The 21696-nt window shown below is 38.3% G+C and overlaps 2 protein-coding genes across 4 annotated transcripts in view; both read right to left on the reverse strand.

Annotated features, from left to right (window-relative positions):
- pram1.L (PML-RARA regulated adaptor molecule 1 L homeolog) overlaps nucleotides 1-5468 on the reverse strand; it is a 49574-nt gene extending 44106 nt beyond the window's left edge. For both annotated transcript variants that reach the window (XM_041562255.1, XM_041562257.1), the window contains exon 1: nucleotides 5321-5468. In XM_041562255.1, coding sequence (XP_041418189.1) covers nucleotides 5321-5323 — 3 coding nt within the window. In that variant the 5' untranslated portion in view covers nucleotides 5324-5468. The remainder of the gene's footprint in view (nucleotides 1-5320) is intronic.
- Nucleotides 5469-13775: 8307 nt separating this feature from the next.
- The window catches only part of safb.L (scaffold attachment factor B L homeolog), a 36718-nt gene continuing 28797 nt past the window's right edge, over nucleotides 13776-21696 (reverse strand). Inside the window, exons 16-19 of one of the 2 annotated variants that reach the window (XM_018255859.2) lie at nucleotides 19777-19871; nucleotides 17662-17756; nucleotides 15713-15773; nucleotides 13776-14106 (exon numbers count right to left, since the gene is read on the reverse strand). In XM_018255859.2, the coding sequence (XP_018111348.1) occupies nucleotides 15727-15773; nucleotides 17662-17756; nucleotides 19777-19871 (237 nt within the window). In that variant the 3' untranslated portion in view covers nucleotides 13776-14106; nucleotides 15713-15726. Of the gene's footprint in view, nucleotides 14110-15712; nucleotides 15774-17661; nucleotides 17757-19776; nucleotides 19872-21696 lie in introns of both variants that reach the window. The other variant, XM_018255850.2, reaches the window with a different exon arrangement.

A 21696-nucleotide genomic window follows, 5' to 3' on the forward strand; every position in this document is an offset into this window, starting at 1 on the left:
AAACAAATAATAACAATGGATGCTAACAGAACCCTGCACTAGATAATCCTAACTAATAATATGATACTGTACATATAATGCGCTATAATGGAATTAGAGTTTAAGGATAATAATTTTACATGGCTGTAAAACAACTGCAATTTGCTCCTATGGCTCTCAATTTACTTTAATGAAACACACTGGGCAGAGCAGGCACAACAGTTTTTCATGTTGAAAACAATGCTTTGCTAAATGTTTTAGGGTCTAAATGCATTTCTCTACATTTCCCATTCAAGTGGATGGGAACAGTGGGAGGTGATCCTGAGTGTTTTTTAGCTAAGCAAAATAGGTCACAGATCATCATATACTGTATGACATTAAACTTAGTACTGTCAGGGCTGCTTTAAGAAATGTTTAAAAGGGCTCAGTCCACCAGGACAGAGGAGCTGCCCATTACATTATGAATACTCCAGAAATAGCATGCCACATCAGCTGAAAGCACTCTGCAACATAACTATCCATTGGAAAAAAGAGCTGACATTTTTTATTTTTTCCCATGCAAAATAGGGTTGTGAGGTTCTTCTTGGTTTCCAGGACTGAACACAATTTAAAGAAGACTGTTGGTTGCTTTCTCTCCTTGTGCAAAAATAAGAAAAAATTATGTATTTATAATTTTATAAAATGTACAATTTTATAAAAATTGTATACATTTATAATTTAAGTAATATGGTATCTATGCACCAGTTTAACTGTTCATGTTATTTGTGTGAAGGTTGTACTCAAGGTGCCAAGTACATGGCATAGGAATGCAAGAACCCTTGAATTAACATCTCCTTTGAGGTGCTCCTCCATAGCTTGCTTCCTGTGAAACACACACAAAAATGCCAAACACAGGTATGGGACCTGTTATCCAGAATGCCCAGAACCTGGGGGTTTTCAGATAAGGGGTCTTTCCTTAATTTGGATCTTCATACCATAAGTCTGCTAAAAATGATTTAAACATGAATTAAACCTGATACGTTTGCCACCAATATGGATTCAGGCAGGTTAGTTAGAATCAAGTACAGGTACAAGGTACTGTTTTATTATTACTGAGAAAAAAGGAAATCATTTTTCAAAAATGTAATCATTCTATTAAAATGCAATCTATGGAAGATGACCTTCCCGTAATTTGGAGCTTTACAGATCTCATACCAGTTCCAAGATGTGACAAAGAAGCGATGCAGGCTTAAAGATAATGTGATGTGTATGAGAAAATATATAATATTAGCTGGAAAAAAAGAAGCCTAGGTTTCACACATTTACTTTTTGGATGCATTTACAAATGAATGCTGAGCATGTAAAAACACATATATTTCATTTATATACATTTTAAATGCACAAATGCATTTGTGTGAGTTTTAAATGCAACCCTCTATCCCATCGTCTTTTGAACAAGCATCAAGCACAAGAAAATGCAGTATGTTGTATCTAAAAAAACCACAACCAGGCAGAATATAATGGAATCAATTAGCTGATGCATTCAACCGTGCTCAAACCTGTGCCTCAAATGCGTGTTCACAAAAGAAAACCCTTGTGTAAAGAGCCCTTAATCAGAATTTAATGGTTCCGCTGTAGCAGTGTCGGATTGGAATGCCAGGGGCCCACCAGAAAACATTTCCAAACTATTATTCCTCCTCTCCTCACTCAATCTCTTTATTCTCCTAGTCTTTTATATTTACTTAGTCTATTCTTCCATTGTTAAGCATTTTTTATAAGGAAAGACCATGAAATTGGCCACATAGTTAGAAGCAAAAGGGCCCACTGACTCCTGGGCCCACCGGAAGTTTTCCTCGTATCCCAGTGGGCCAGTCCGACACTGCACTGTAGTACCTGACCTTTGTAAAGTGGGTCATGGATTAGAATGACTATAGTTGTTATTTACTACGTCGTTTTAATGATACGATTTGTGTTTTCCCACTTTACAGGAAACACATATTATTTTCATTTTCTAAGGGTGAGATGTGAGATGCAATTATGTGCATTATAAACATAACAATGTAACATGATGGTCTTTTATATTTCCTTGACACACTTCAGGTATGGAATTAATACAGCCTTCCCTAAATTGTTTCATAAACTAGTGAGCTCCACCTTACAACTGTACAAATCATAAGAGAGGACTATACCATCTTCATAACTTCATATTAAGCATGGTTAGCTTCATTATTTAGTTTGAAAGCTAAAATCTCAGAAAAACTTCAGAAAAACCTTTCTCATAAATGAGCATTCAACATGAAAGGGCATTCACAGATTTTTGTGTGTGTGCATGACTATCTAATACACAAAATACCCCCAACAAATATAATTAAATGCCGCTATATACTTTTATTCTATAGAACAGTGGAATGGTTTTTGGCATCTCTCTACAGTTTGTTAAAAAAACTGGATGTCTACAGAACATTTTTCAGGGGGGCAGAGACATCAAGCAAAAGCAACCTGACTAAACCTGTATATAATAACTAGGTGCCAAGTTTGTAGAAAACCAATTTACTGGCAAAGCCACTCACAACTTACATAATAGTATAACTAGGGGCACTGTTTAAGTAAAGAGTATAAACCATGAAAATTTGCTGTGCACAGTACTTAGATTTTTTTGTCTATGTGCACTTTTACAAAAACATTGTAAAACAGTGCTAATACAATTGAAACATTATGTGAATAAAGCAAAATTATATGGCAACATTTAATATTCTTCAGACTGAACTGCCTTATCATCAGCAATGCAAGTTATATTATAAAACCCAGCATCCAGAGCTTATCATGTAAATTATGCTTATCGCTTGTGGTTTTCTTTGCCTTTAACATAATAAATCCATAACAAAGGCTACGAACAGATATTCAACTTTCACTTGCCATGGGTCCAAAAATATATTTTCAGACTGAGAGTTTGTATCTGTCCAACCAGAACCTAATACCAATAAAAATTTCCTGTAATAAATATCCTATTTTATATTAGGGTTTTGCCTGTTTATCCCTATAGTCAAGCAGTAAAACCAATGCATTCTAGAGAGCCAATCTGTTATATTCTGTGTAAACTTGTACCATAATGTCTTATTTCAACCTGAATAGCTGCCCCCACTCAGCAGCCTGATTATATTGATTATACTTGAGCCTGTGAAGCATACACATTTGTGTAACAGTAATTAAAAACATAGAAAAACACTGTATTGTTTGTGTTACTGGTCAATAAAGAAAACTCTTAGCCATTGCTAAACTGTATATTTTCCCTACTATACATGAATTTATGAATTAAAAACCTCAGTTCCTGGCCTACACACCCACATAACAAAATTCTTCCTGTGACTACACAACCAAAGACGTTTGCTTCCCATTGTTTACAACTAGAAACAGCCAGTAACCACAGCCAGTGTTTATTTTTATGGCTTCTAATATATCCTCATATTCCAGTCAAATCAGTGCAAGGTTGCTAGGGTAATTTGGACTCTAGCAACCAGATTGCCAAAATCACAAATTGGAGAGCTGCTGAATAAACGGCTAAATAACTGAAAAACTACAAATAATAAAAACCAATTGCAAATTGTCTCAGAATATTACTCTATACATCATATTAAAAGTCAACGGTGAACAACCTTGTACACATTCATTAACCACAAAAAAATAAATAGTTTATATACAGATTCCCACAATGGGAATGCCCTATGTGTATCACACCATAAACCATCATATGGTCACTGGTTTGGTATAAGGTCATTTGGAGAGCCTATTTTCAGTAAGTCTGACAAGCTGGATTCATTTGCATGGGCTATTACAATGTCCATGTCCCAACTGCAATATTTTTTTTGAACATTTCCATTCCTTTGCAATAGGAGTTTCCAGTACTTGGCAATATTTGTTGGGGAAGTTAAGGACCCTTGAAGTCCTTCTAGATACCTCCCTGCTTCTGTGCTAATAGAGTGTGCCTGCCTGCCCAGGCTCTCATTTCGATAACCATTTCATTTCCAAAAAAATCCCTGAATTTTACTTTCCTATAACAAACAAAACAGTACTGTATATAGTGAATAAAGTAGCCCCTCTTGTAAAATATGAGGATATTATAAGTTACCGAGGCATTTCATGACTATATAAAAACACAAGGCCAAAGGCCGAGTGTTTTTATACAGGTTATGATACTCCTCGGTAACTTATAATATCCTCATATTTTGCCACTGGGGGTACTTTATTTATTATAATACACAAGTTTCAGTGAGTCATGTGACAGAAATGACATCACAACTCACTGTTTATAACTGATGACATCAGAACTCACTGTTTATAAGGATATAATTTACAAGATATTCATGGCTTTTGTGTATTATATGAGATTAGCTTTACAGCTATAAAACGACATTTTGAGTCTCCCTTATAATCTTTTTATGAACTGTAAATTAACTTTCTTTTTGTCTTTTCCATGCTATTCACTTTACACATATTTACCAACATGCCTGGCCAAATCAGGCTGATCTGATCATTTAGGGCCAATGATTGGTTTGAACGAGGCATGAAAGAGGCGATTCATGTCAACATTCTGCCCTTCCCTCCCTTCCACTACATCAGGCACCTCTAAGTGGGGACAGCTCCACAGGCTGATAACCTCACGCATTAAATATATGCAGTGCCCTACATTTAAATGATCCAAAAGCCAAGTGCCTTGTGTTACTATTTAGTTTGGGTATGGAACCTGTTATCCAGAATGCCCAGGGCCTGGGGTTTTCCAGATAATGAATCTTTCTGTAATGTGGATCTTCATATATTAAGTCTACTAGAAATCTATGTAAACATTAAATAAACCCAATAGGCTGGTTTTGCCTCCAATAAGGATTAATTGTATTTTAGTTTGGACCACGTACAAGGTATTGTTTTATTGTTACAGAGAGGGAGACTGCCTTTCTGTAATTTGGAGTTTTATGCAAACTAAGTTTCCAGCTAACAGATCCCATACCTGTATAATTTTCAGTACATTTTTGTGTATAATTTCTTATCTTCCCTATGTGCAAACCCAGCAGTCACTATGTACTATGTATGTGCCATCCTTGTATTTACCTGTGTGAATATATCATATCCAGCTCCCTACACTATTCATTACACGGACAAGCAGAGAAACACACACAAACATTATCCTGAGTCACAAACAAACCTGGTAAGAAATGCTTAAAGCTCTACAGAAAACGATCCCTGTTGCTTTTTCTTTTGTTTAATTGCTAAGAGGTTTTAACAAAGCGATTTAGAATACTGAACAAGGAAAGAACTGCTATTTCTTTTATTTTGCAGACATAGATACCGGTAAATGCAGGCGACTCACCATATTCAGACAAAGATGCTTCTCAGTTTTGCAGCTTCAGGGGGAGAAAGGTTAGCTGAAAAGAAGGAACATCGACAAGAGCTCCTAAGTTTACAGTAACTGGCATTTTGTAATGGCTTACATCTGTGGGCTGTTCTATGTTTCCAGGAGTAGAAGGAAGTGGTAACACTATTACAAAATACCCTGCAATATCAGGAAACATGAGTGGTTAGTGACTGTGAGCCTGTATTGCATTTATGACCTTAATTTGAAATGCCTGAAAACCGAGGGTTTGTTTTAGATCCAAGATCAACAGCATTTTAAGATAAGCAAATGAAATAGAATTCAAGAGCTTTGTAGTAAGTTTTTCCTTAAGGGCAGAGATACACGGTCAGATTCGGGGAGATTAGTCGCCCGGTGACAAATATCCTCTTCTTCGGGGCGACTAATCTCCCCGAACTGCCTTCCCGCCGGCTAGAATGAAAATCGCTGGAGGGATGGCACTCGGAGCGCTTTGTTTTCCGAAGTCGCACGAAATTGCCTCATGAGGAAACCGGATGACTTCAAAAAATGAAACGCTCCGGTTGCCATCCCTCCGGCGATTTTCATTCTAGCCGGCAGGAAGGCAGTTCGGGGAGATTAATCGCCCCGAAGAAGAGGAGATTTGTCGCCGGGCGACTAATCTCCCCGAATCTTACCGTGTGTCTCTGTCCTAACATAGTTATGGTGATGCCACAGTGAGGGCTTTGAGCTCAACATCACCTGCAATCATAGGTACACTTGCTGGTAAGGCAGTTGTTGCTTGAAAAGTGCTCCATCAGAACATAAAAAAGGGAGGGCACCCGTGCTCAAAAGATATCGACATACACTACATGGGTGGGTTACTCCCTCTGCTCTAAATGAAATACTAATCACAGGGAGGCAAAGCCCTCAGAATTGCCCAATGTACCAAATTATATGCATATACCCAATCAAGCTATCCTAAAACTGTTCAACTAAACATACTGACATATTATTTTGCAAAATGAGATGTATTTACTTGAACATGTTATTCGTTTATCCTATAAAAACTGCCTGAAACTCAAGCAGGGCCAACAGTTTACAGAGAGGCGACCCCCTCCCTAGCTGACTCAGAAAGACATAAGAAGGTGGAAAATTAAACTTTACACTTCAATATTAGATAAAGGGCCACAAATAGAAAGTAATTGAGAAAAGTCTTTTCTTGTCTAAACCATTATAACATTCTAGCAAAACCGTCCTGTTTCTACAAAAATAACACTATACAATAAAATTAAATGTATAATTTACAAAGGGGTGGAAAATGCTAATAACAGGAGCAAAGTATTTGTCCCAGAGCCAATAGGAGCAACTGTATGCACTCCATATGGCAGCAGTGCTGAGGCCACAAAAAAAAAAAAAAAAAAAAAAATATATATATATATATATATATATATATATAAAATGGAGGATGTAAAATCCAGGAAAGAAGAAATTCAGTTTGTCTGTACAGAACCAGGAAATTCTTGGAAACTATAAAAAACAGGAGATGTAAAACTGAGGTTCTACTGTATACTATGCTTAAGATTAAAGACATTGCAAGTTTGAAACATATCAAGGGTTTATTACATTGAAATAACAATTACTGTATATGTAGATGATAATGCAAATGTTTGGTGAATCAAAAACTTTTAGCCTCACTTCCATAAAATCAGGGTCCAATGATAATAAATAGTCCGGAAGAATAAATGAACTAGACAGTAACACCTGTTGCAACAGACAATGTGCAGTTGCAGTCATTTTAAAAGCACAGATAAAGTTCCTTTTTCTTGACCAAAAATGTGAGCTCTAGTTCAAGGAATACAGGTAGCAGAAGTTGTGGCAGATGTACTAAAATGAAAAATAGTTGAAGAATAATACTCTTGGCAAGGTAAACTGCAGTGTCGGGAAACTGGACTTTGAAAATGTACTTTAAGGGCTAAGGATGGCATAGCGTTCATTTAAACCTGGGTACAGATAAATTCCATAGGTCAAATGTCCACTTCAGTGCAGTCCAAGTGCAAATTCTCCAAGATAAGACTGTAAATACTAAAGCAGGGAGCTTTGTTTACAGTTGACATATAAGAACTTGCTGTGGCTGGGGGAAAGCAGGTGCAAAGAGCCCTTTTTTGCACTTTGCATCTTATGTTGCACCAAAGGGGCCACTTGTACTACTAGCATGGAAAAAACGAAGCCAGCCAAACGTAACTCAGGTTTACTGATAATTGGTCTCTTTATTTCGATCAAGTAGACTCTACACGCAAATCTAAAATTTTGGAGCTGTTACAGATTTAACTATTTTAATTTTTGGACATCATTAATAACTTGGTATCTTCATAAAACTTTTTGATGTTGTAAATCCACCATATGAGGTTTGTGTTGTTTGTTGGTCTGGTTATTTATTAGGACTTTATGGGTTTATTGGTTCATTATCCTTATATAATAGTAGTTATTGTGCTTTTATAAAATTGTAAATTGCATGGCATATGCATTTATGTAGATTTATCGTACTTAACATGCTCTGTAAAAATGTAAATCTTTAATGTTTTGGAAAACCCAATAAAAATGATGAAATAAAAAAAAGAAAAATTAAGCCCTACCAGGTGTTTTACATCTTGTCTTGAATGTGCTACAGGGGAATTTCTTATGCTGCTCTGGAAGTGTCATAGAAGTCCACTGGATCATTGCCAGTCCAGGAACAGAAATAAGAAACTGCACCTAATGGTTATTTCTTAGCCTCTACTGTATGTCTCCTGCACTATTCAATGTATTTCTAAAGGATATGTACTTTCTTACAGCCCCTTATAGGCTGCTAAATCGTTCATCTGGATACCCAAAGGCATATCCATATTGCTTAAAGAACATACTTAGAAAGTTGTAATGACAAATGGTGCCACTTTGTATGCCTTGTAATGGTTTCTCTTGTACACGCCCAACATCCCCATCCTCGAGTTTAGCAGATATTTAATGTCAAATGCATATTCCTTAACTTGCATGGGTTGAAGCTGAGGATGGTGGGTATCTTTAGGTGACTCTGGAAGCTGTCTCGTAGCAAAGGTTGCCCGTCAGCCTGCCCTGAACTCTAACACTCCATGCAGTAGAAAGGTGTTTGACACATGTAACTACAGCATTGGACGGGGGGGGGGTTACTACCCCCAAATTACAGAAAGATTCTGAAAAACACCCAAGTCCCAAACATTCTGCATAATAGGTACCATACCTATAATACCATTTACTTTGCACACACACTTTCAAAATCTTCTGTATTGATTTGTTACATTACAGACTCAGAATTATTTAATCATAAAGTGTCTCAGCGTCCCCATCTCTTTTACTCTTACTGTTAACTAATGTAATTATGAGCCATTCAGATAAAGGATGCTTGGTCCTGCTTTGTTCTTTTGGGACAGAGGATCTGATCTTGGTACCATGTTTAAAATCCAGGCCATAAATCATTCTGTTGCTTGCCAGAAATTATAGCCAGTAGAGGAAAAAATTAACCACACAAGCACAAAAAGTACTTTATCTATATTAGTGCTGTACAATTGGCAGCCTGCAAACCCCCTTGTGTGACCCCCACATGAAAGTCTGCCTGCTGTGACTGCTTACCTTGTGTAAAATTTAAATGTATCAGTACTGAGATTAACTGGCCCCACATTGTAACTGTGTGAACTGTAAGGATCACACCTATAATCCCTCCTGCATTGTTCATACTTGTAACACCTTTATTGTTCACACCTCAGACCAAAACTGAAAGTTCTCATATTGTTCACACTTCATATAAACTGCTGGAGGGGCACCATTATGTCACTGTATGTAGCACAGTATGAACCGTTCATCTTTGAGTGGTCCTAATAGGTTTCCCTGTCTCCCACTGTATTTTGCCTTCCCTATGCTCTGTGTGTGCCATACTCTGCTTTCTCTACACTCCCTGTGTGTGCCATACTCTGCCTGCCCTTTACTGCTTCTGTCATAATGTGCCTGTCGTATGCTCCCTGTGTGTGCCATACTCTGCCTGCCCGTTACTGCTTCTGTCATAATGTGCCTGTCGTATGCTCCCTGTGTGTGTCATACTCTGCCTGCCCCATGCTCACTGTGTGTGCTGAATACAGTTTCAACTACATTTTTTTTAATTATGTTTAAATTTGATATTTGTATTCTTCCAACTTAATGCTAGGTTTTGTTCATTCTTGTATTACAGCTTCATTTATCACAGTGTGACACCTAATTACTGAAGGACAAGTTGCCAATGAGACTTTTTTTATGAGCTGAAAAAAACTCCATTAATGGCATATGAACCCACAATCCCACGTACAACAGTTAGTGCAGAGTTCCCCAGAGACCCATATACAAAATCATTTATCCCCTTGATCAGCCATCTTGGCTTACTGAAATACAAATCCTACACCAACATATTATATCACTGCTTACCTGTTACCAGAGCCACCTTTAACACATTAGCAGCTTTAATATGGGTACTTGGGGCTCTGGATACAGCGTCTTTCTGTAATTTGGATTTCTACGTTAAATATCCCTACCCAACAGAATTGTTTTACCTCAAATAAGGATTCATTGCACCTTAGTTCTTGCTATTTAAAACATGTATTCCAGCAGAAATGTGGCACAAGGTTTTGGGGAACAACCCCTTTGTAGTTGGTCTCCCATATTTAACAACATCTAGAAGTCAGTTGAGGGCGCACATGGTCTTGAAGACAAATATATAGTGAATAAAGTACCCCCTTTTGTAAAATATAAGGATATTATAAGTTACCGAGGCGTTCCATGACCATATAAAAACACGAGGCCGAAGGCAGGGTGTTTTTATACAGGTCATGGAACTCCGAGGTAACTTCTAATATCCTCATATTTTGCAACTGGGGGTACTTTATTTATTATAATACAGAAGTTTCAGTGAGTCATGTGACAGAAATGACATCAGAACTCACCGTTTATAACTGATGACATCAGAACTCACCGTTTATAAGGATATAATTTACAAGATATTCATGGCTTTTGTGTATTATAAAGGGTTACAGCCCATGTGCAGTACTGTGTCTGAATGGGACATATTCATGGTAAAAATCTTGTTTCCGTGGGTAAAATATATAATGGACTAGAATAAAAAAGTGGGCTTTGCATCCCACATCATGTGTGAGCTGCAGGGAGAGAACAATATGGCCCTCCTAAGGACAGCACTATCTGTGTGAAGGTAGTCCATGTGTGATAATAAAGTCCCGTTGCCAAAAGTGAAGGAAGATAAAACCCCTTCATGCTTAGAGAGAGTTTGGTGTCGAACCTGTTAAATTCTATTTGGTTTAAAATTTAAAGGAACAGTTAAGTGTAAAAATAAAAACTGGGTAAATAGAAAGACTTTGCAAAATAAAAAATGTTTCTAATATAGTTAGTTAGCCAAAAATGTAATATATAAAGGCTGGATGTCTAACAGAACACAACTTCCTGCTTTTCAGCTCTCTAATTCTGAGTTAGTCAGCGACTTGAAGGGGGGCCACAAGGGACATAACTGTTGTTGAGTTTGCAATTGATCCTCAGCATGCAGCTCAGATTAAAAAACACGGTTATGACACATATGCCCCCCCCCAACCTCAAGTCACCGATTGGTTACTGCCTGGTAACCAATCAGTGGAAAACAAGAGAGCTGAAAAGCAGAAAGTAGTGTTCTGGCTATTATGTTAGAGACCCAGTCACTCCAGCCTTTATACATTAAATTTTTGGCTAACAAACTATATTAGAAACATTTTTTATTTTGCACAGCCTATTTACACAGTTTTTATATTTATACTGAACAATTCCTTTAAATAATCTTTTAGTAGATTTAAAATATGGAGATTCAAATTATGGAAATATTCCTTATCTGGAAAACCCCAGGTCCCAAGCATTCTGGAAAACAGGTCCCATACCTGCACTACTAACAGAGGTGACTGGTTAGTTTAAAAACACATTACTAACCGTCTGGGTTCTGGATTCTGGAAGTATGTAGAGCACAGTCCAATTGTGTTGTTTCTCTTTAGAGTTAACTCTTTGAATTTTGAACAAAATTCAGAGTGACATGACCAAGAGCATGGATACGTTTCAGCTGAACGCTTTCTGAATTATAAAAGGGGCAGTACTCCTCTAAATCTAAACAGAATGCAGGATTTAATGGATATCTTTTGCAATACTGCTTAAAATACTTCAGTGTGAATGTAATGGGGACTTCAGACTGCAAGCTCTGCTGGGGCAGGGATTCATAAATAATCTCTCTTAAGTTCTGCAGAAATGTGTTGGCTCTATATAAATACCAGGAAATAAATACAATCAACACCATTCTTACACGAATTAAATTACTGAAATAAGGGTTTCTAAAATATGTTACTTCCCAAACACATTAAACAACTCAGAGGAAAATCAAAGGAGAAATCAGGCTACCAAAGCCTTATATATAGAAAATAATTCAGAAATACTCTTAAAGGGGCTGTTCCCTTTAAATTAAATTTTAGAATGATGTAGAGTGATATACTGAGACAATTCGCATTTTTTTTCCATTTTTTATTATTTATGGTTATCTTTTTCAGTGCATTCATTTGAATAAGAGACTGGCATATGAATAGGAGAGGGCCTAAATAGAAAGATTAGTAATAAAAAAAAGGAGATTTTGTGTAATCTTTTTCTCCCTGGTGGCGTGGGGGGCACAGGGAACCATGGGGTATAGCTGATGCCATTTGGAGGTAGGACACAACAATAACTGAAAACTAGCTCCTCCTCCGCTAACTATACCCCCAGCAGGCGGAGCCTAATCCAGTTTGTCACAAAGAAGGAACGAAGGAGGTTTTAGTTTTTCAACCTTCAACAATTAACTTGATACTTATCACACATGTAACTGAGAAAAAACAGAAGAGGCCTCCATGAAGGGAGGGAAGCCCTGTGTCCCCCAAGCCACCAGGGAGAAAAAGATTTTACGGTGAGTACACAAAATCTCCTTTTTTCCAGTGTGCTTGGGGGACACAGGGAAACATGGGGACATACCAAAGTTGTCCCCCAGTAATAGGGCGGAAGAGGCCCTAGCTGGATTTTTCAAGTGCAGCCTGAAGCACCTTTCTGCCAAGCGTGTGTCATGTGCCGCAAAGGAGTGGATTGAGGTCCACGTAGCTGCTTTGCACAGTTGTTCTGCTGAGGCCTGATTCCGGAATGCCCAGGTCGTGCTCATCCACCTTGTGGAATGCACTTTCCCTTTAACAGGGGGTGTCAATCCTTGTGCCACATAAGCCCTTTGAATCATCTGCTCGATCCATCTGGATATAGAAGCCTTAGTGGCTGGAGATCCCTTTTGTGGACCCGAGGTTAAGACAAAAAGAGTGTCTTTCGTAGCTCACGCACTACTAATTTTAGGGCACGTGCTGGATCCAATGTATGGAGTGCTGCTTCCTTGGGGTTTTTTGGCGAAGAGCAGAAGGTAGGAATAGTTATTTCCTGGTTGATGTGAAATGCCTATACCACCTTAGGTAGGAAGGAGGGTACCGTACGAAGCACTGCTCTGTCATTCTGAAAGGTGAGGAACGGAGACTTGTAGGATAGAGCACTGATCTCGGACACTCGTCTTGCTGAGGCAATTGTGAATAGAAACACTGTTTTCAACGTTACCCACTGTAATGGTATTGATGCCATTGGTTCAAAGGGACCTCTCTAGAGTGCTTTTAGAACCAATGTGAGGTCCCATGTCAGTACTGATTTGCGGAATGGAGGGGCCACATGTGCTACTCCCTGGAGAAAAGTTTTGACATCCGATAAAAGGGCTAGCCTTTTCTGGAATAAAATGGAAAGGGTAGAGAGCTGTGATCTGAGGGAACCGAGGGATAATCCTAAAGACACACCTTCCTGGAGAAAATCCAACAAATTAGGCACCCAAAAAGTTTTAAAGTCTACTTTGTGTCTGGAGCAACATACCCGGGTAGTATGATGTGGCCGATGTAGGCTTTCGCGCTGCACGCATGGTGCGAGTTATTGTTGTGTCCTACCGCCTAATGGCATCAGCTATAGCCCATGGTTCCCTGTGTCCCCCAAGCACATACTAGAGAAAGTAACAATAACAATACATTTGTAGCCTTACAGAGCATTTGTTTTTTTAGATGGGGTCAGTGACCCCTATTTGAAAGCAGGAAAGAGTTCGAAAAAGGCGGCAAATAATTAAAAACATTAAAAAAATGAAGACTAATTGCAAAGTTGATTAGCACTGGTCAACATACTAAAAATTAACTTAAAGGTGAACCCATCTCTTTAAGAGAAAAGCTCTCATTTATGTCTCTGTTAAAGACTCTGCAACAGCTCAACATAGTGGCTGACAGCTTTACTGGTGCCCAAATTCTGCTGCATGAAAAATATCTTCATAATGAGCTGGAAGTTCCCATCAAATAACCATTGGTTAAGATTAAGAGGAATAGCATGATTTCAAATAAAACATTTATTTAAGGCTTTCGGGAGGAAAATCTCAAATATATCACACTGAAACTGTACACACAATTACGAGAATGGAATGTTTCCTCAGAAACAATGGTTTATTAACAAAAATGTTCAACAAGGCAAAATCAGGTCAGTTCAAAATAGACAAAAATCTTTTGTACACAAAGTCCTTAACGCCACACTGTTAAAAAGAAATGCTTAAAATATTTAATAACGACTGAATCTGGGGTCATCGGGTGTATATTGTCCTCCAAAACATCCTTCTTGATGGTCAAAAATAGCGGATATACCCTGTGGAACCCTCGCCAGGTGGAAAGCTGCTATATGAGAAAATCAAAAGCACAAAAATTTAGAACTATAGCGCAATAAGATTTTTTTTACATAACGGCTAATAGTGTTTTAAAGAGAAAACATACCACCCACCTTTTTTGACATTTCAGTTGGGCTTGTGTGTGTGTATATACTTCTAAGAAATTTCCAACACCCATTAGGCTCACAGTGTAATGCAGCTTTGTTCTATTGTAAAGTTATGAATTCTGGGACCTGATGTTCCTCTGCTTTCCAGAGAATCTGTGCAACACCAACGATGGAAAGCGAATAAGTCATCACTTCACAATAAAACAAGGTGAGAAGGGGTTACATTACATGGTGAGCCTAAGGGGTGTTGGCTCCCTTTCATGCCTGTTGAATCTGATGATTTAAAAAAAAAAAAAAAAAAGTATTTCTGGAGGTTCAGATAGTGTTTATGCACCTTTTCTACATAGCCCCAACAAAATGCGTTTGTGTCAAGAAGGAGGATATATTTTTCCTTTAAATGTATAAATGTTGTAAATTAATTTTGATATATACGCAAGTACACATGAAACCAGGAGATTGATTAAACAAAATAAATTGCTACAACCACTTTAGTAAAAACAAGGGCATAGCAGTTTTTTTTTTTACACCTACTATTACTCACTGCATTTTCTGAGGTGGGTCCTTAGATCTATTATGGTGTTGTGAATTGTGCCAGTTGCAGAATTGCCACTAATGAACATATGCCCATGAATATAAAAATCCTGCTGCACTTGGGAAAGTGTAAATAAAACACAACTTCACAAAATCATCCCCTTCCAGAAAGCAAGTATTTACTTTTTATTTAGTTCACATTTAGACCATTTGAAACATTAAGCTGGAGGTTTTATGCACAAAATTACACAAAGGAGATAAACACTCAAGGATGTATATTTGCTCCAACCCATGAATACCTGATAGGCTTACTTTTACACTGCCATTGGCACTTTTGGACCTATCACTATACAAAATCGGTGTTTGCATTGAGTTCACGGTGTATTTCAGCTAGGGATGCACCGAATCCAGGATTCGGTTCGGGATTCGGCCGAACCCTTGTGCCTAGCCAAAATTATTCCTAATTTGCATAAGCAAATTAGGGACAGGGAGGGAATTTGCGTGACTTTTTGTCACAAAACATGGAAGTAAAAATTGTTTTGTAACTTTCAGCAGATTTGTTCAAACACCTTCACCTGTGCAATCGTGCTCACTCTCCAGTCAGGCCACACCAGGAGACCCAAAGGCAATTTCAATAGACAAGGGTATGGATGGAGCACATCAAACGCAGTCTCTGCCGCAAAACATTCTTTATTGCATCACAACATGTTTCGGACCCCAAGGATCCTATGATCCTATGATAAAGGATCCTTGGGGTCCGAAACATGTTGTGATGCAATAAAGAATGTTTTGCGGCAGAGACTGCGTTTGATGTGCTCCATCCATACCCTTGTCTATTGAAGTAAAAAATTTTTCCCCTTCCCACCCCTAATTTGCATATGTTCAGTATTCAGACGAATCTTAGTGAAGGGTTCAGCTGAATCCAAAATAGTGGATTCGGTGCATCCCTAATTTGAGCCACAGTATTTTACTTACCTGTGCATTTCTCCTCAGTTCATTACATGTCCTTGCCCAGGACCAGGCATGGCACGATCACCTTTTAAGGAAATAGGAAGTGGTTATTTAAAACTCAGAAAGGTGGATCTAAACTCAAAAAAGTAAAAGATGTGTCTGAGCACATTTAGACTGCTTATACCTTGCAACCCAAGGGTTACCTGAATACAAGAAGTGCACAGACAGTTACGGGTGCTTACATTTTGGGCCCTCAAAAAGCTTTTGAGCTTCAAAAATGCCTAGCATTATAAAACTAAATATAAAATGACAAATGTCTCAGAAGCCACTTAAAGTAGAAAATGAATGAATGTAAATTGCAAAAGTGCTCAGAGAACCACACTATTAATTTGGGGGGGGGGGGGGGGGGTCAATCCCCTTAAAGACTTGAATTATCAGTTAAAAATCCAATTTATAACAAATCACTTAAATTAACTGTAAATCTCATATTCTCCCTCAGCAAGCCAGGAATCTGTCCTTTAGTATGTTATAGCTGGGTCCCACTCTAAGCAACTTTTCAGTGGTTCTGTTTTTAATTTATTAGCCTTTGCTTTTTCAGCCTACTGCTGTTACTCAATTCTTGTCACCCCAAAAGTATTCTTCTCCTGATGGCCGAAGTGGTTAACGTTCAAGTGAAAAACATTTTTCCACTGTTGCCTTAATATGCAGTGATTGGAACAGTTAATCTTAAATGTAAGTGTCAACAACAACAACAACAACAAGAATCATCTTTCAGTATCAGAAAGAAAAGTGAATTGGAAGTTCATCCTTTTCTGATAACAGACTCCAGTAAGCAAAAGGTAAGGCTAGGATCACACTGGGGCATAAAACACTGGCCGATTTCTGTCCTACCTTGGGCATGAACAAACTGGTTTTGGCTCAAAATGCAAACTAGCGATTCTTTGCTGAACCACGCCGAGCCTATTTGCTCCGATTCAATGAAGAAGAGAGAGCAGGCTACTGCCCAAGATAGGACAGAAATCAGCCAGTGGATTTGTGCTGGCGGTTTTCTGCCTGTGTGGCCCTAGCCTAATGCCTTCCTACTTCCTTATTATAAAGGGAATCAGCTGCTAAGTATTTTCAGTGAGTATATGGGCCTTTGAGGCTAGGGCTGGACAGGGCTAAAATTAGCCAGCTAAAATCTGCAGGCCCAAATTCAGCCCCAGACCCATAGAAGAATCTCCTTCCCTCTTCACATCTGGAAGGCTTGTGTCTGCTCCGGTGCGAACACACTTGTGGGCTTTTGGCTAAAAATGCAATAATTTCCATTTCTGCGTTGAAATCCACTGAGTGTGTTCAGAGAACAGATACAAGGCTTCCAGACTAAAATTGGACTGTGGATTTCAGCAGCCCGGTTTTAGCCCTGTCTGACCCTAGCCTGAGGGCTCTTGCATACGGGTGTTTTTTATGTGCTTACAAATGATGCTGGGTGTGTTAAAATGGCCATGATGCAGCCATGATTGCTCAGTTTACTAGAAAAAGAACTTTTGAACAAAGCACCTCTAAAATTTGCCACTACTCAAGAAAAGCCAGTCCAACCATTTCGTTTTTTAAACTGCTAATTAACTCCTAATTAATTTAATGACCAACAAAAAGCATACAACAAATGATGATATTATAGGACAATGGGAGACCCAACTCAACCAATAAGCCCTTGATACATTTGTGAAAGTGCTGTGTATTTAACAGTTATAGTTAAGGTCAGCAAAGCCATTTACATTAGCCCATTTAAGCATAGTTTGGATATATTGCAAGAGTAGATTTTGAGAGAATTATAGGTTATTGATATCACCTAACACAATGATTATTCAGTAACAAACCAAGTTTTAAAGTAGTTTAACTTCGCTGCTATCTATGATGGCAGGAGTCAAAATGTAACCATGAAAACAGATGTTCGACTGTGCAAACATTTGAAAATATTCAAACAGGCCCACCTTGCCACCTGTCGTGGTCTCTTGCTACCATGCCATCCACAACTCCTGGCCTTTGTCTATCTGGTTCAACTTTACGATCCCAATCCCGACCATCTCTGGTGTTAAAAAAACAACAAAAACACAAGTGTAAAGGCAAACTGGCAAGGAAAAAAAAAATCCACACAAAAGCAGTTTTCATATTAAAAGAAAACGAAAGCTCAGCTATGGGGATTTAACGTGATCTTTTACTAGATTTTCCAATGGGGTATCTTAAGCCACAACTAGTCACAAGTCAAGGTTAATCAGTTGAATTAGCCAATGATGCAGCCACCAGCTATCTCTCCGTTATATACATGGGCAGTAAGCAAAACCAAGAAGGGATATTGAGACATTATTTCATTGCAGTAAGAGCGAACTATAGACAGTTGAAGATATTTGTGAGCAAAGTGTAAATCTTTGGTTACACTTTAAGAGGCTGTTCAGCTTCCAACACCTTTTTTCAGTTCAGTTGTTTTCAAATTGTTCACCACAAAAAAATGCATTTTTCAATTACTATTTTCTATTTATGACCATTTTGTGAATACTAAATTTTAAAATGTAATTTTTCACCTTTTTATGTCTTTCTGAAGCAGATTGGGGGGGGGGGTCACCAACTGTAAACTTTCTAAATTGATATATTAGATTTCTTATGTTTGGCCCTGCTGAGCAGAATCACCGAGTTTAATTACAGGCAACTGTTATAATCGATACAATAGTTGTTAATATTTCACAGATGATGCTGAGAAATTTATCAACTAATGTAGCAAATTGTAACCATTCTGAAACTGCAGCTGCCAGACAAACACTAGAGGTAGGAACAATAAACTTAAAGGGGTTGTTCACCTTCCAATACTTTTTTAAATTCAGTTGATTTCAGATAGTTCACCAAAGACAGATTTTTTCCAATTACTTTATATTTTCGATGTGTTTTTCTAATATCGAAGTGTAAAGTGTAATTTTTCACCTTATAAAGCTGCTGGGGGGAAACCGCCGACCCTGTAAACGGTTCTGAGTGGATATATTTCTTATCTTTGTCCCTGCTGAGCAGTTTCATTAAAGGCAGCTGTTAGACTAATGTTGCAAAATTTTAACTGTTTAGAATCTGCACCTCAATCTCTAAACTGCCAGGCTGAAACACCAGAGACAGGGAAAATTAAACTTAGATTTTGAAAAAATGGTAAAAAATGAAAAGTAATTGAAAAAAAGTCTATTTCTGGTAAACTAAAACCAACTGAACTGAAGTGTTGGAAGATGAACAACCTCTTTAAATTTTGGAAAAACTGTAAAAAAAATGGACAGCAACCATTTGAACGGAAAGTTCTTGGAAGGTGAACAACAACTTTAAATCCAAATATGTCTGTGATGCTAATAGTGTCATTGCTAGTCAGGGGAACAAACCGTATACTATGGTCAACAAAGCGAGAAGTGTATGGGACACACTTGTGTGAATCTTCCATGAGAACCAAGGCTTGTGCAAGTATTTAAACCTGCTTGTCACACTGCTGATATAGGGCAGGAGATAACATGTACTTGCATCCCATCTTGCCACCTTATTTATTTTAACCTGTATAAAATACCTACTACACTGCAGAGACCTGCTACAATGTCACACTGGGCTGTTTCATTATACATACATTATCTAGGTCCTATTTTTGTTCAAAATGTTACAATTCTCATACTTGAGCAAGTGTGCTTGAAAGAGCCTAATGGATAAAGAAATCTACTTCTAGACCTGCACTTAGACACAACAGGGAAGGACCAATATTTGTATAGCTGAACTAGAAAAAAAAAAAATGTTATAACCCCCCCCACACACAAATTTAAAGGGGTGGATAACTTTAAGTATGTTATAGAATGGCTAATTCTAAGCAACTTTTCAATTGGTTTTCATTATTTATCATCTTATTTTAAATTATTTGCCATTAGGTTTAGCATGCCTCATAATCACCCATTTTATTATGACACAGGTCAAGAGCCCAGCATTAGTTTTTGTGCTTATGTAACAGTGTGCATTCATGCCAACACCAAGCTGCTTTATGCAGTTTTTGGTCTATTCCCCATACCACACATTCTTTTATTTTGTGGAATGAAAATTACCTTCCTTGTGGGGGGACATCACGACCTTCATTCATGCGTCTGTCATATCCTCCCCATCCATCTCTAGGATCTCTTCCATGACGATCTGGATAATTCTAAAAAAAAACCATTAACAGTTTAAAGTTACAAATGTAACGTGAAGGAAAACCCCCCAAAACAATTGACATACAGCAGGGAAATTGAACACTATTGATCACTTATTTGTTTTGATTTCTTTGTATGTGTGGATTACTTGGATTGTTACCAACATCTGGTGTAAAATTCATGTCAATAGCTCCATTGGAAAACATTGACGTATTCAATACTCCTTTTCCCTGCTTTACATACAGTAGTACTTCCACTGCCTCTGTCACTAATTATTTTAAGCTTGATTTTTTGAGGTGGGTTCTATTGGCAAAATAATTCTTTATTGCCAGGGCTGGCACCCTAGGCACTTGCAGTCACCGCCTGAACCTGCCTCTCTCCCTGAATGAGGGGAATCCGGCTGCCTCACTGATGCATGCTGCATGATGAAATTATGTCAGTGCCATCAGGAAAGGAAGGGAGGCCGACCAAATAAGACATTGGTGCAGGCAGGAGGAGATAATTTGTGCCCAAGCACGAGGCCCATAGTTCCCTACTTGCTAGCTCCTTTAGTCTGCTCCTACTGCCCACACTGCCTGTGAGAGTCAACTGCTAGTGCAACACTAGTTATATTACTCAATATCTATAATCTTCTCAACGGCTGTCCCCTAAACTGCTGACACTTTTGCCTTCCTAGTGCCTACATCTTGCCAAGCTGCTACTGCTGAACAAAAAAACCCAAAAAACACTAATATCAAAAAATAGTCATCTAATCATTTCTGCAGTGATCTTACTGGCAAGAATGGTGTTAATGAAGTACTCACTGGCTATTTCTGCAGTGATCTTACTGGCAGGTCTGGAGTTAACGGAGAACTCACTGGCCATTTGTGCAGTGATCTTACTGTCATGAAATGCAGGTTCTATAGTGTGTTGTGGAATGCTTTAGGCCACAATATGACAAGAAATTTTGGGGGCCACTGCGTGTCTTCTGGTGCACTTTGTGCTTCTGATGCTGCCATTCTGGAAAAAGTTTTTTTTTTTTTTTGTAAAATGAGCATGTTGCGTGGGAGTGTGGCCACAAAGTGGGTGTAGCCAAAACATTTTCAACACATGGCATTTTGATAGTTCTCCCTTTCTATTTCTTTTAAAGTGGGAACCAAGCCTATGGACGGGGCCACTACCTTGCCTAGGGCCCCATTTAGTCCTTATTCAGCTCTGCTTATGGCCTATATTAATTGCTATAATCCCCTTACATACAAGGCAGCATACAGTGATGGCCCCATAGACAAGGGGGGTTTTGGCCTACCCTCACTAGAGGCAGAGTAAGCTACAATAGCTCACTAACTGAATACACAGACATATCATATCCTCTACCTAGTGATACCATAAAACTAGGATATCAAAAGTAGTATTTCCGTGCTTAAAATACAATTCAGAAAAAAGTTTGGATACAAAAGTCATTTCATAAGAACTAAAAATGCACCAACTTTTTACCTTTAGTCCAATAAAAAGTTTAATTTATTTATGCTAGCGTTGGTTTTGCAAGTGATGACTTGGGCCCCAAATCCTCTGAAACAAATTTAAGTCATCGATCTCTCTAAAGAACCAGTATAATCAAACTTATCACACCTAGTACAGGAGGTACTTTACCTCTCCCAGTCCTTGTAAATGAACCTGCATCACAGCCTCAGACAGACAGCCTTGCAAATTACCTCAGGCTTGAAGCATGGGACAAAGTTCCAATAAGCAGTAAGACAAGTGAAACACTGACCCATTGGCTGTGCCCACCTACCAATGTGTAACTATAATTTTAATGGAGTCGACAATGTTTGTGCATGTGGGTAGGAATTTAGCTTA

Source organism: Xenopus laevis, chromosome 1L (assembly GCF_017654675.1).
Source record: "Xenopus laevis strain J_2021 chromosome 1L, Xenopus_laevis_v10.1, whole genome shotgun sequence".
Lineage (NCBI taxonomy): Eukaryota > Metazoa > Chordata > Amphibia > Anura > Pipidae > Xenopus > Xenopus laevis.